Below are 11,824 nucleotides of genomic sequence, written 5' to 3' on the forward strand. Positions count from 1 at the left end.
GTACAACCACAGCTCTGTACAATGCACTGAGAATGTGTCATCTATTGTAATAAAATCTAGAGAGTGAGTTGGAGTTCGAGCTGTTGGACTAAGAAATGGAAGGCAATATGGGAGATTGAAATGCCTACTAAAACTCGGGTTTTTTTGTGGAGAGTGTGCATGGTTGCCTTGCCTATTGGATCTAAATTGGTACATAGGAATTTTACCAGTGGATGGATGATGTCCTAGATGTAAGACTGCATTGAAAGATGGGAAGCATGCATTTTGGGACTTTCCTGCCATTAGGAGTGCCTAGTCCAAGATTGGAAAATGGAGCCATAGTAACTTAAGGGTACAATGACAAAGGGGAGACTGGTTACTAGAGAGATGGACAACCAGTGTTGGACATGTCGATTTGATTTTTAATATAGTTACATTCTGCTGTTTGTGGGAGATTTGGAATTCCAAGAACTGTATTGTTTTTCAGAAGGGTTGTGACACATGAATCGATGTGAATGGGCTAATGAATAAGTGTATATGTATGTGCTGGTCTATATGTTTGGTTAACAAGTTGAATTGGTAGAGCTAGTTCAGATGATTCAGGCCCTGGAGTTAGCCATCACTTGATCGTCTCTCTTTCTGAGTGCCCTACAGTCATACTGGGCTTTGCCGAGTTGTGTGGTGTATTTGCTTTCAGGTACATGCCAAGTGGGCTATACAACTGACTGCAATAATTTGATTGAATTTGAAATCTTGGTACTGAAAAGCTGTAATTTGCCTCCACATCATCTGGCACAGTGAAGCATTGCAGGTTGCATTCGGGTTGCACGCGTTTTGAGGACTACTCAGGGCGCAACTGGCTGGGAAACTGTGATTCATGCAAACATATGCCCAACAAGGAGCTCTACCTCTTGTTCTAGCATGTCATCTTGCAGCTGTTTGGCTTGTACAAAACACGTTTCAGAAGCATTCGTTACCATTCAGAAGCATTAAACATTTCATACAACGAAGGGGGTTTGAAATCAACTTGGGTTCAAAAGTAGTGCAAATACACAGTATCTAAAATCGTAACTCCTGAGAACTCAGACAACACATGGAAAAAAAGAACAGTAAAAACAAGTCAGAACAGTAATAACAGTAAAATTCACCAAACCCACTTGAAAACAGCCCCCAACTCTGCCTTTTATTTTGCTATGCAGCGTATGGGATTAATGCACAGGTGTACGGGCAGGTTGACGGCTGTGGGCAGGGCATATACAATGTAAGGAACACACAGGGAAACGGGCCAGAAAAGAACCTGCATTGGTTTCTGGGCCCCATTTCTATTTTAATGCATAAGAAGTGTGTTCCATATGCACGAAACATTTACAGAATTTGACTCGTGTTTCTATGCAACCATGATGTTTACACATCTAGTGAAAGCAGTATACAAGTCAAAAGGGTGTTCCCTAACAGTTTTAGGGTGTAGCTACTCATAAGCCCTGCATGATTCATCTATATGAGTTTTAGTAACATATGGTGGCTACAGAAGACACCGCCCACCTAAGCCAACTTCCAACTACGCCGACAACAATGCAGGAGAGATCTGATCTCAGATAGCATCACATGCAGCAAGTGAGTATAATTTTTCCCAGTGGTTGACCCATGCCTGAAGCCATGTTTTCTCTGCTACTCAGTCCATCATCAATGCAAGGTGCTTTGAGACCAGACAAGTATCAAGTGTTCCTGACCCAATTACGCAAACTCCGCGGGACTGGATACACATGTGCACAAGATCTCAGAAGTGAAGGTGTTCTTCTTAGGGCATTAGGCAAAGAACTAAAGAGATCAGAATGCAACTTAGCCTGCAAGTGATTTTTCTAGGAAGAAGATTCTCATCATATAGATAAAAGATATACCTTTTGTAACTCTTTTGCTCGTTCTGTCAAATCTGTCCACAGGCTGATGGAACTTCTCATTTTCTTGGCTCTGAATCTTGTAAGTGGGTTTGATAGAACTAGTAATGGGGAAATTTTCTTGTGGATTCTCATTTGACAGTACACTGAAATCATCCTCCAAAATTCGAAGGACCTAATAATCACAGCCAGAAAGGAAATCTGTTATGTGCATATTCTTTTCATACTAATACTAATTGATGCTCGTCAAAAGATAAAGACACAAAACAGCTCAACATTGAGCTTTGGGCATTATTCAAACGAGCACTCTACTGAGAGAGAGAGAGAGAGAGAGAGAGAGAGAGAGAGAGTCGATGCTTTCAAATAGAAAACAACAGAAGCTGTGCTATTGCGGTAGTGCAACAGGGGGGCGTGGGGGGAGAGAGAGTAGATGCTTTCAAACACAAAGTAACAGATGCTGTGCTGTTGCAGCGCACGGAGGAAGGGAGGAGGAGGGCGGGCGGCAGGAGGGGTGGGGATTCTTTTTCTGAATCTGAATCTTTTAAGCACCCTTCACCAAGTTAAACAAGAGTGAAGTTGGTGCAAAGAGAAAGGATGCTAAAGAAAGCAATCATGTTTAGGATGTGAGTTTCAGTGGGAAAAGACAAGGTAGTAGACCCCACGGCAGGGTCGTCCACAGCCAAAGAGGGTTACAACTGAATCATCAACAAAAAGAGCAATGACGTGCATAAGGGCCAAGGTGATAGGACTTATGCATTGGCAGAAAAAAGGTTCCAGTCTGGGACGGGCAAGAATGTATCAATAAATGAGACGCCACCAAGCACCACCCTGCCCAAATCATCCGAAGTTGTCCATCACACCAATCGTGCCAGGAGCACACCCATGTTCAAGCTTTGAAAGATCTTGTGAGCATCACAAATCATGAGATTCTTGTATGGATGAGTTTTTGGAATATGATGATATGATGCTAGACATGTCAGAAGACATATGATTGATGCATTGGTATATATGCCATGAATTCATGGTTGGCAACAAAGCAAGTATTTTGTTGAAGTAAAATCGATGTTTGGGCATTAATTGAACAACCAATTTGGATATAAAGCAGGCTATAAGGCTGCAACAAGTAATTTGTTGAAGCCATGTAAAAGCTATGTTTGGGCATAATTGAACAGCCAATTTGACACCATGTGGATATAAAGCAGTCTATAAGGATGCAGCAAGGATAACTTATGCTCGACATAAGCATTGTGGAAATGCATAGATGGTGAGAGCACATAGTATCTAATATGCAAAGCAATATGGATAGCATGGACAAATGTACAGTATGGAACACGTAAAAAATAAAGCAGTGTATCGAATGGTACGCATTGGCCATCTACATGGCTAGAAGAAGTGCAAGTGCACTTAACGTGAGTGGATAGTTGCTTTGTTTCGCCCCAAGCAATGGATTGGTTATGATTCCTTGAAGTTTTAATTGGATATGAAGATTCTTGTTAAAATTAATGTGCAAAAATAAAGTATAAAGATTCAATTGAAAACGGTCTCCTAAAGCAAGACAGGTATAGTAATGTGGATTGAAGACCCTACTATAGCAAGACCACTATAGAGCTAGAAGACCATTCACTATAGCAAGACATTTAGAGATGTTGACTAAGGACCCTACTATAGCAAGACAACAGTAGAGATGTTGATTTTGATGCTTATTACAATAGCAAAACAGCCATAGAAGAGACTGAGGACCCAGATACAGCGAGACAGCTATAGAAAAAGAAGACCATCTACTATAGCAGACAACTATAGATAGATGTTGATTTTGATGCTTACTATGGCAAGACAACTATAGAAGCAATGAGGGGGCAAAACAGCCACAGAAGAGACTGCTATAGAAAAACACAACCATCTACTATAGTAGCAGATAACTATAGAGAGATGTTGATTTTGATGCTTACTATGGCAAGATAACTATAGAAGCAATGAGTGGACCTACTATAGCAAGACATCTACAGAGGAGTCTTGAACCCAGATATAGCAAGAACGTATTGCTGTCCGGAGGGTCTTTTGGCCACCTTGGAAGGCTCTCAAAAAGAGATTTGGGAACCGCTGGATCTTTAACAATATCCACCACAAAGGATTGTTAGAAAAGCTCAAAGCGGCAAAAAAATCCCTATCAAGGCTTCTAGAAGGTGAGAAGACCAGTAGCAAGAAAGTAATTGCTGCTCACAGCGTGTTTTGGCCCTTGGAAGGCTCTTGAAGAGAGACATCTATAGACCTATGGATCTTCAGCGACAGCTACAAAGTATTGTTTGTTCAATGTATTCATTTCATTTTGTTCTATTGGCAATCTAGTGGTCCAAAGGATCACTCACAAGCTTGTACTAAATAAAATATCTAAAGAGCGGGGTTGACCCCAATGTGGTGGTGCTGGCCTTAGGCATTTTCTTTTATGAATAACTGTGTTTATTAAGTAGATTGTTAAGTGTCCAAAATCCATGCTCGCCGGTTACACTTGACCTGAAGCTTTCACCTTATGCACACAGAAAGTTCCATACAGCACGAAATGCACAATACTTAAAAGAAAGAAAGCTGCAAATTTCCTATCCAACTATAGACTTCTCTTCATACTAAATAGCTACTTTGCACGAACAAACCTCTACTAATTTTCTCCTCAACACAAATTATGCCTGAGCTGTAATAATGGCTTAGCCATCTGTGCCTTTGCCTCCCATTTCAAAAAAGAAGGGCCAAATGAATAAAAAGGGTGACAAAACAAAGTAAATGTTGCACAACTGGAGAAGACTTTAAGGTATAGGCATAACAAATTCACCTCACTCATGCCAGGTCGTTTCAATGGATCCTTCTTTATGCAAAGTGAAGCTGCTTTCACCATTCTGTTCAGCTCATACATATCCAATGAGTCTACAACCTTCTGATCTACAAGCTCATGAATCCGATGTTGACGTAGCTTTGGCCTTGCCTGTCATCCCAACAGAACACTTTAGCACAGACATTGTGCATAAGATTGTATAAGACATGTGACTGAGTAACATAGAACCAAAACAAGACATGAAATTCACTTGCCCATTTTATCAAAGAAACCTCTCCTTTTGGTTGTTGCAACTCGATGGCTTTACGTCCACTGATTAGCTCCAGCAGTACAACACCGAATGAGTACACATCTGTTTTGGATGTCACCTGACCAAACTTGGCATATTCTGGTGCCACAAATCTACAACCACCATGAAACGGTCTAAGAGGAAGTTTATGACCTGGAAATTGACTTTTTTGCATTACCTGGGAGAAAATTTTAATACAATTTTCTTTTTCCTCAAATCCATTGTGGCACAGCACAAGACATGAGTTCAAGAATGCAAAATTGATGTCGGTGGGCCCTTGCCCAACGAGGAAGCACAAGTTTGAACTATAATGCCTGTAATATAATTACATGAACCACTTTTTTTCTTTAATGAAAAGTTACAAGTCTTCTCACCCTAGCGAGCCAATCACTTGGGTCTCAATCGCCTCATCTACTTTCGATATCAGTTTTGCAAGACCAAAGTCTCCAACCTTGACACGTCCATTGAACAGAACATTACTATTTCGCTAGTTAAAATTCAACTGTTTTCTATTGTGTTAGTATCAACCCATACGATCATGTTCTTGTAGAAGCATACTCATGAAGAACAAAGAATGTGTTATACCATTGCTGTGAAATCATGTGTCAACAGTATATTGTTAGGCCTCATGTCGCGGTGCACAATGCAGCCAACACGACATTCTTCATGAAGATATCGCAGACCTCTTGCAGCTCCGATAGCAATCTTGTACCTGGATGACCACTCCAGCACGCCACCATTATGACCTGCATTTTGCAAGAAACGGTACTGTTGTTAAAGCAGCTACTTCATTAAGATTATTGTTGCATTGTAAAGCCCCACCCACATCGAACGGACTGGGGCTTGGACAGTGGGGATCCCCCATCCAAGGCTGGTGGGCCGTCAAGACGGACCAGACAGCCTGGCACCTGGGCAACCTTGTGTCTGTAAAGGGCCTTAGAATGCATTATTGTGCTGCTGATGAATATGAACGAATAGACAAGGCCACCTGAAAGGTGCCAATCCAGGGAGCCATTGCACACATACTCGTATACAAGAGCACGCTCATTGTGTTCAACACAGTAACCTATCAGCCTGACTATATTCCTGTGTTGTGCACTGCTCCAAGCCTCAACTTCTGCAGTAAACTGGAAATCACTTTGAAGACTCCAAGATTTCAACTTCTTTATGGTGACAATTTGTCCTTCCTGTAGAGTACCTTTGTACGCAAAACTAATTCCACCTTCAACTATTAAATTCTCAGCTGAGAAGTCATTAGTTGCAGCTTTGAGCTCCTCCCAATTGTATACTTTTGGAGACTTTCCAAGTTCTGGTGATTTAAGCCTGCAGACTGAACATAGTGGTGGAGGCTGTGCCAAGTTTTTTCCCAGAACGCTGACTGTTCCATCCACTGGGTTGTTCCAGTTAAGAGATAGGAAATGCTCAGTATGACTTTCATGTTGCTCGTCAGCAGTATCCACCACATTTTCAGATAACTGAGCTATCTCACCTTCCAGAGGTGCTGATTGATGCAAATCTGTAGGCCTGCTCTCAGCCCCCTTATTAGAATTAATTTGATACTCGAGAGTTTTAATCAGTTCATTTAGGGGACGAGATGGTCTTCTCGGATGCACGGAGATAACACCTTCTTTCTGCGAAGACTCTGAAGGTATTTGATCAGAAGAACAAGACATTGAAAGGGCAGAAGACAAAGAAGCATTCGTGTTCAGGATTTTGTGACCTGCATCTTCCATGGGAGATGACAATATTTTAGTTGATGAATATATAGTTTCTAATTCTGATGCTCCTTGATGTGAGTTGAACGTAGACAGGTCATTATAAGAGTTCTCCGGTGAGGTTGAAGAAGACGATACGGATCCACTTGACTTGGACTCTGGTGAAAAGTCAGGCACCCTTTCAATCCTTCTATCTGCACAGAAGTTCAAAAAAGGGAGAGGGGGGTCAGAGATTACTTACCTTTATTCAGGTTTGCATAGGAGAGAGACTTGAAAGAGGTCACGAAATCTTCCCTCATAGACGTGAGAAATTGAGTTGTAGCCCCGGTTTCTCCTGCAGTAGGCGGCATGTTGTGTTTATCAAAAGCTAGCACTTGCATAACCACTAATGAATTCTGGAAGCTTTAGATTTAGACTTCAACCATTGCAATCAAACCTGTATAACTGGATGGGTCAGAAAAAGGAATACTATCGCTACCACATGTATAGGAAGTTGCAACTGAGTGTGGGGTACTTGGCATAGTTATTGATGACAGGCTATTGCCATCTCGAACATGTTCTAACTGATTTTTCTCAGAGACCGCAACCACGCTGCAGTCAAGATGCTCTTTGTAATACCTTCTATCTTTTCTCAAATTCCTGGTTCACAGAAAGAGCCAGTTAATCGTGGTAGAGGAACAGCCCATTCCAAAACGCTAAGCTCTCAGACAGCCTTGTCATGGTAGTAGAGTAACAAATGATTTCAGAGAGTAAGCAATATTAAGAATTTACCAATCAAGAATAACATGCGTGGCTTTTAGCTTGGAGACCTCTTTCACGAGAACTGATTTCAGGGGAGTCCCTGCTGTTATAGTGATGTTCAGGTATACCTGTCGTATTCAACATGATGAGGGTACATGTTAAAAGGTCTCAACATATTTCAAAGCATTGTGGGCTTGTTTGTATGGACCGTTTACACAATCCAGCATCAGCTCCAGCACAAGTCCAAAAAGCAGTAGAACAATGGGAGAATTAGTGATAGAAAACTGACTTACCCCGCCACTGTCACACAACTCTGCTAGTGGTTGGAATTTCTCCTCGAAATGAACCAGCTTCTTATTTACCTCTGCTTCCAGAGCTCTTTTATTTGTGCCCATAAAATCTGACAGATTTGCCTGAGACTTGTAGCCCACTGCAGACAGACGCAATTAAAATCACTTCCCCTCAAGCGCACTGACAGAATCTACAATCAAGATTCTAGAGTTTTTGGTAAAGACTTTTTTTAAAAAAAGTCTCATCTTGATCGAATCTTGGATGTTGGTTACCTGGTTTAAAAAACAGTCTCATCTTGATTGAGTCCTGGATGTGGGTTGCTTAGTATATTATATTATATTTGGAGACTTGGATGGATGATGGACCTTTAGGCTTCGATTGAAATTTGTTTACATTCATTAAGTTATTGAACGTTTGAATCCGTGAGTTCTTTTTGATGTCTTCGATTTTTAGTCCCCCCAAGAACACCCTTGTTGAAGTGCGTTTCCATTTCCTATACTCTTAAGGTGTCACACTATGCATCCTGCAGTGACCCCGCATCCGAGAAACGACACCTTGCAAAGATGGCAAAAGCCTTCAACATCGCAAGAGTTCTCAAACAGTAGATTTAGGAGGCTTTATAATGTGAAGGAGATGAGAACTGAGACCAACAGGCATGGAACCTCACTTGCAGATATAGCGTGAAATGTCTGAGAAAAGCTTACTTGGAGTGTTGATGTGGTAAAGGATGCCAACGACAGTCACCAAATCACCAGGCTTGACTACGTTATTGAGAACCCAGATGAGGCGAAAGTCAGAAGGCTCCTTGGTGGCATCCTCTGCGACAAGAACTCGCTTGCAACCGCCACCATTGTCCTCCAGGACCGTATGTCCATCTTGCAGCAGAGAGTTGTTGGGGGAGGCTGGCGTGGTCCTTAAATCTTTACGGAAGGAGGGTGCAGGGCTCAATTCATTGGCCTGCATGCAGATACACATGAAAAACAAACATCAAGAAGAGAAGTAATTCTAGCACAAGAAGTTGCATGTCACAGCAAGGTGCGTTTTCAACACAAACAGCAGCAGCGGCATTGCAAAAACTTGTGTAGAAGCATATCCAACGGTTTGGAGGGGGCTAGCGATGCTCTTACCATTCTGAGTTATGTCAGCTTTCAATAGGATGAGGATATGGCTCTAGCTTGGTGAAGGTGAAGCAATCAAGGGGAAGCAGAGCCGGGAAAGCGCTGTAGAAGACGGAATGAACTGTGCAATTCATTTACAGCAAAACAGCGGCAGGAACCCCCAAAAAAAAAAAAAGACCGGCCTAGAACTGCTCTTTAAAAGCAAGCGATCTTAAACTGGATGCTAATCATTAAAAGGCTCTACATCTGACCTAATCACTGCATGCCAACCTCTAGTTGCATGCAGACCGTCAGAGACTACAAGAACAAGAAAAACTCTGCAAGCCCTAATTGAGCGCAGACTGAGCCTAAATTACGTACAGATTGATGGAAAGATTTGGCTCTGCAGCAGAGAAAACCCCTAGTTTGCGTGCGTGCAAGATTTGCAGAGCGATTGCCAATATCTATTCTGCAGAGTAATGAATATGGGAGCCATTGCCCCGCTGCGACAGTGACGTCATGGCAGCAGTGCGCACAATCCTCTGGATATTCGGGCAAGAAGTTTGGCTGATCCGCCAGGGAGGGCCTACTGACTTCGCATAATCTGGGTTTCTTCGGAGAATCTGCCCCGCCTTATTCGGCGGTGCTGCCCTGCCTTAATCCCAGTGCCAACCGGTTAACCTCCATCTTAACCCCTTTCTACGCCATCGCCAGCAGGCTAATCGTCCAGGTGAATCTCCACCGCCATCTAGAATGGAAGAAATGTTCTTTTCCAACCTCCATCAGGTCACATGAGAAACCCCTGACCCTTACCATGTGTATTACAGCAGAATCCCTAACCCTAACGACTGCAGAATCGCAGGAAGTCTGTGAGAAACCGTGAATTACAGAAAACCCTCAAGTGATGATGATCAGAGCACAAACCCAAACTCTAGTAACAGAAACCCTAACCTAAGTAGCAGAAATCCCAACCCTAGCCCTAGGGTGAATTTTCGGTCAAAGCGTTTGCACGCACAGTGTCGCACACCCCCCTTTCTTGCCGGTGGATGTCGCGGTCGCCTGGTCGGCGCTTCCTATCCGTTGGAACAGGGTACAGAACAAAAATAGAAGGATCTCTTGTCCCTCGGACTTCCGATGCTTCATAACTGTTCTGAGGTCAAGCTAAACACAGACATTCGTCATCGAGCTTCCGCATCCCATTGTCAGCGAGACCCTTCTTCAAGGTCCAAACGTAATGCTGTGCCTGTGTGCACGCAGACAACAAAAAGTCAAAACAGACCGTAACAGCCAATCCGGCTTTTCCTTTCTCCATGTCCCCATCGCAACTTGCAAAGGGATCCGGAAATTGCACCATCCCTGCAGCAGATGTCGGCGACATATGTAGGGCTTATTTCGTGCAGCAGATTCCGCCTGCGCCATAGCTAAGGATTTATTTCGTGCTAAGGTTCTTTCATGCTAAGGAATGATATTCAGCGGAACTAGCAGTTTTGGCGCTGCCGAGAACTGCTGGAGTCGAAATGTGCTGCAGGCACGGTGGCGTATTCCAGCGCCGTACGTATGGGTTTTCTCTTGCAACACAACAGCTACATTTTTTCCTCCTGCAACAAATTTCAGCACCATAGCTAGAGTTCCTTTTGTGATGACCTTCTTCATTATCTTCATCGCCTTCCTGTTGATCGGTGGACTTTTCCCGTACCTGCAATTTGGCTCCTTGTGTTCTGCAGCTGCCGGAACTTCTGCCTTTCATCAGTTTGCCTGAATTCGTTCTTCCTTTCTACAGCTGCACACAAGCCCGCTGCTTCATTATCATCTTCTTTATCTACCTCTTCATTACCTTCTTCTTTGCAGTTTTTGCATACGATCTCTCCGCTGCATCTCTTCCCAGTTGGAAGATTCACAATACGAGCAAGCTTCAGTAAAAACGACGGCTTGAAGCTGAGAGTTGCACATCGAAATAGGATGCTTGGGTAGCTTTCTTCCAAATACCAGAAGCTGAGAGTTGCAATTTTTCACATTGAAATCCTCCTGAACTAGGATGCTTGGGTATCTTAATCCGTATGTATAAGGCTTTGTTAAATTTTACAATGATAGCTCACTATGTGTCTCCGTTTTTATCATTAGATTTGCTAAATTTTGCACTGATAGTGAGCTATGTGTCTTTGCTTTTATCATTAGCTGAAATGGGGCATCTTGTACAATGAGAATGCTTAGGTAACTTTATTCGCAAATGTACAAGTGCATGAGTGTGCTTGAACAAACCTTAAGTGATCGAATAAACATGAATTTGTAAACATACTTGGAAAGGGTGCTATGCCATCAAAGTATTTGTGTCAATGTTTTTGTGTGCCCAAGTTGATGACACTACGACCGCATAGGCTGCAATCAATAAAAGGCATGAATATTAGCAAAAACTTCTTACTTGTCAACCAAAGAGGAGTGTGCAAATCGAATGCAAGTTGTCAAAGTTTTGGCCGTTGGGTCATTTAGAAGTTAAAGTAATGCATTAAGTCGTTAGTCTGATACTACTTGAGTGACTGTTGAACTACAGAATGAGTGAAGAGGCACCCATTCTACAGGTTAGGCAACTTGAGGCATCTCAGATGCTCAGATGCAGAATGAGTCCGTAAACGCCCAGAATGGGCATTAGGAGCATCCAACATTGGCCTCCTGGTATGCATTCTGAGGGAGGATTCTTTCGCAGTCACCACATCACCGTTGTTGCAGAAAGCATGTTGGATGGTGGCTATAATTAGCAACGACAGCAACCAATTGTGACTAACATTCATGACAAATTTTGAACAATAGAATTGTGAATGGATTAAACGTGCTTTTTCAGACAGTACTTCAAGATAATAGACAAAAAATTTCAATAGCTGCACACCTTAAAAATATATTTCACTCATAATATTGATATTAATAGTAGTTAATACAACATGATGAGGTAGGGGGCCACAAGTTTAATTAACGTGTCAAATTAGGAAGAGGTAGGGAAC

General features: G+C 42.5%; 1 protein-coding gene across 3 annotated transcripts; it reads right to left on the bottom strand.

Moving 5' to 3' along the window:
• Positions 1 to 1,102: 1,102 nt before the first annotated feature.
• Positions 1,103 to 10,778, bottom strand: LOC147628248 (uncharacterized). Of its 3 annotated transcripts, XM_086813313.1 has the most exons (14): positions 10,476 to 10,778; positions 8,439 to 8,691; positions 7,737 to 7,873; positions 7,474 to 7,571; positions 7,139 to 7,341; positions 6,944 to 7,036; positions 6,477 to 6,860; positions 5,976 to 6,377; positions 5,573 to 5,733; positions 5,362 to 5,438; positions 4,953 to 5,100; positions 4,699 to 4,848; positions 1,878 to 2,049; positions 1,103 to 1,732 (listed from the first exon to the last, which is right to left on the bottom strand). In XM_086813313.1, the coding sequence occupies exons 1-14, from the start codon at positions 10,491 to 10,493 to the stop codon at positions 1,695 to 1,697; spliced, it is 2,334 nt and encodes a 777-aa protein (XP_086669439.1). In that variant the 5' UTR covers positions 10,494 to 10,778; the 3' UTR covers positions 1,103 to 1,694. The 3 variants fall into 3 exon arrangements, with proteins under 3 accessions (XP_086669439.1, XP_086669437.1, XP_086669438.1); XM_086813311.1 differs by having other exon boundaries at positions 5,976 to 6,860; XM_086813312.1 differs by lacking the exon at positions 10,476 to 10,778 and adding an exon at positions 8,862 to 9,579 and having other exon boundaries at positions 5,976 to 6,860.
• Positions 10,779 to 11,824: the final 1,046 nt, after the last annotated feature.

This window comes from Cibotium barometz, chromosome 19 (assembly GCF_041138505.1).
Source record: "Cibotium barometz isolate CiBa-2024 chromosome 19, ASM4113850v1, whole genome shotgun sequence".
NCBI lineage: Eukaryota > Viridiplantae > Streptophyta > Polypodiopsida > Cyatheales > Cibotiaceae > Cibotium > Cibotium barometz.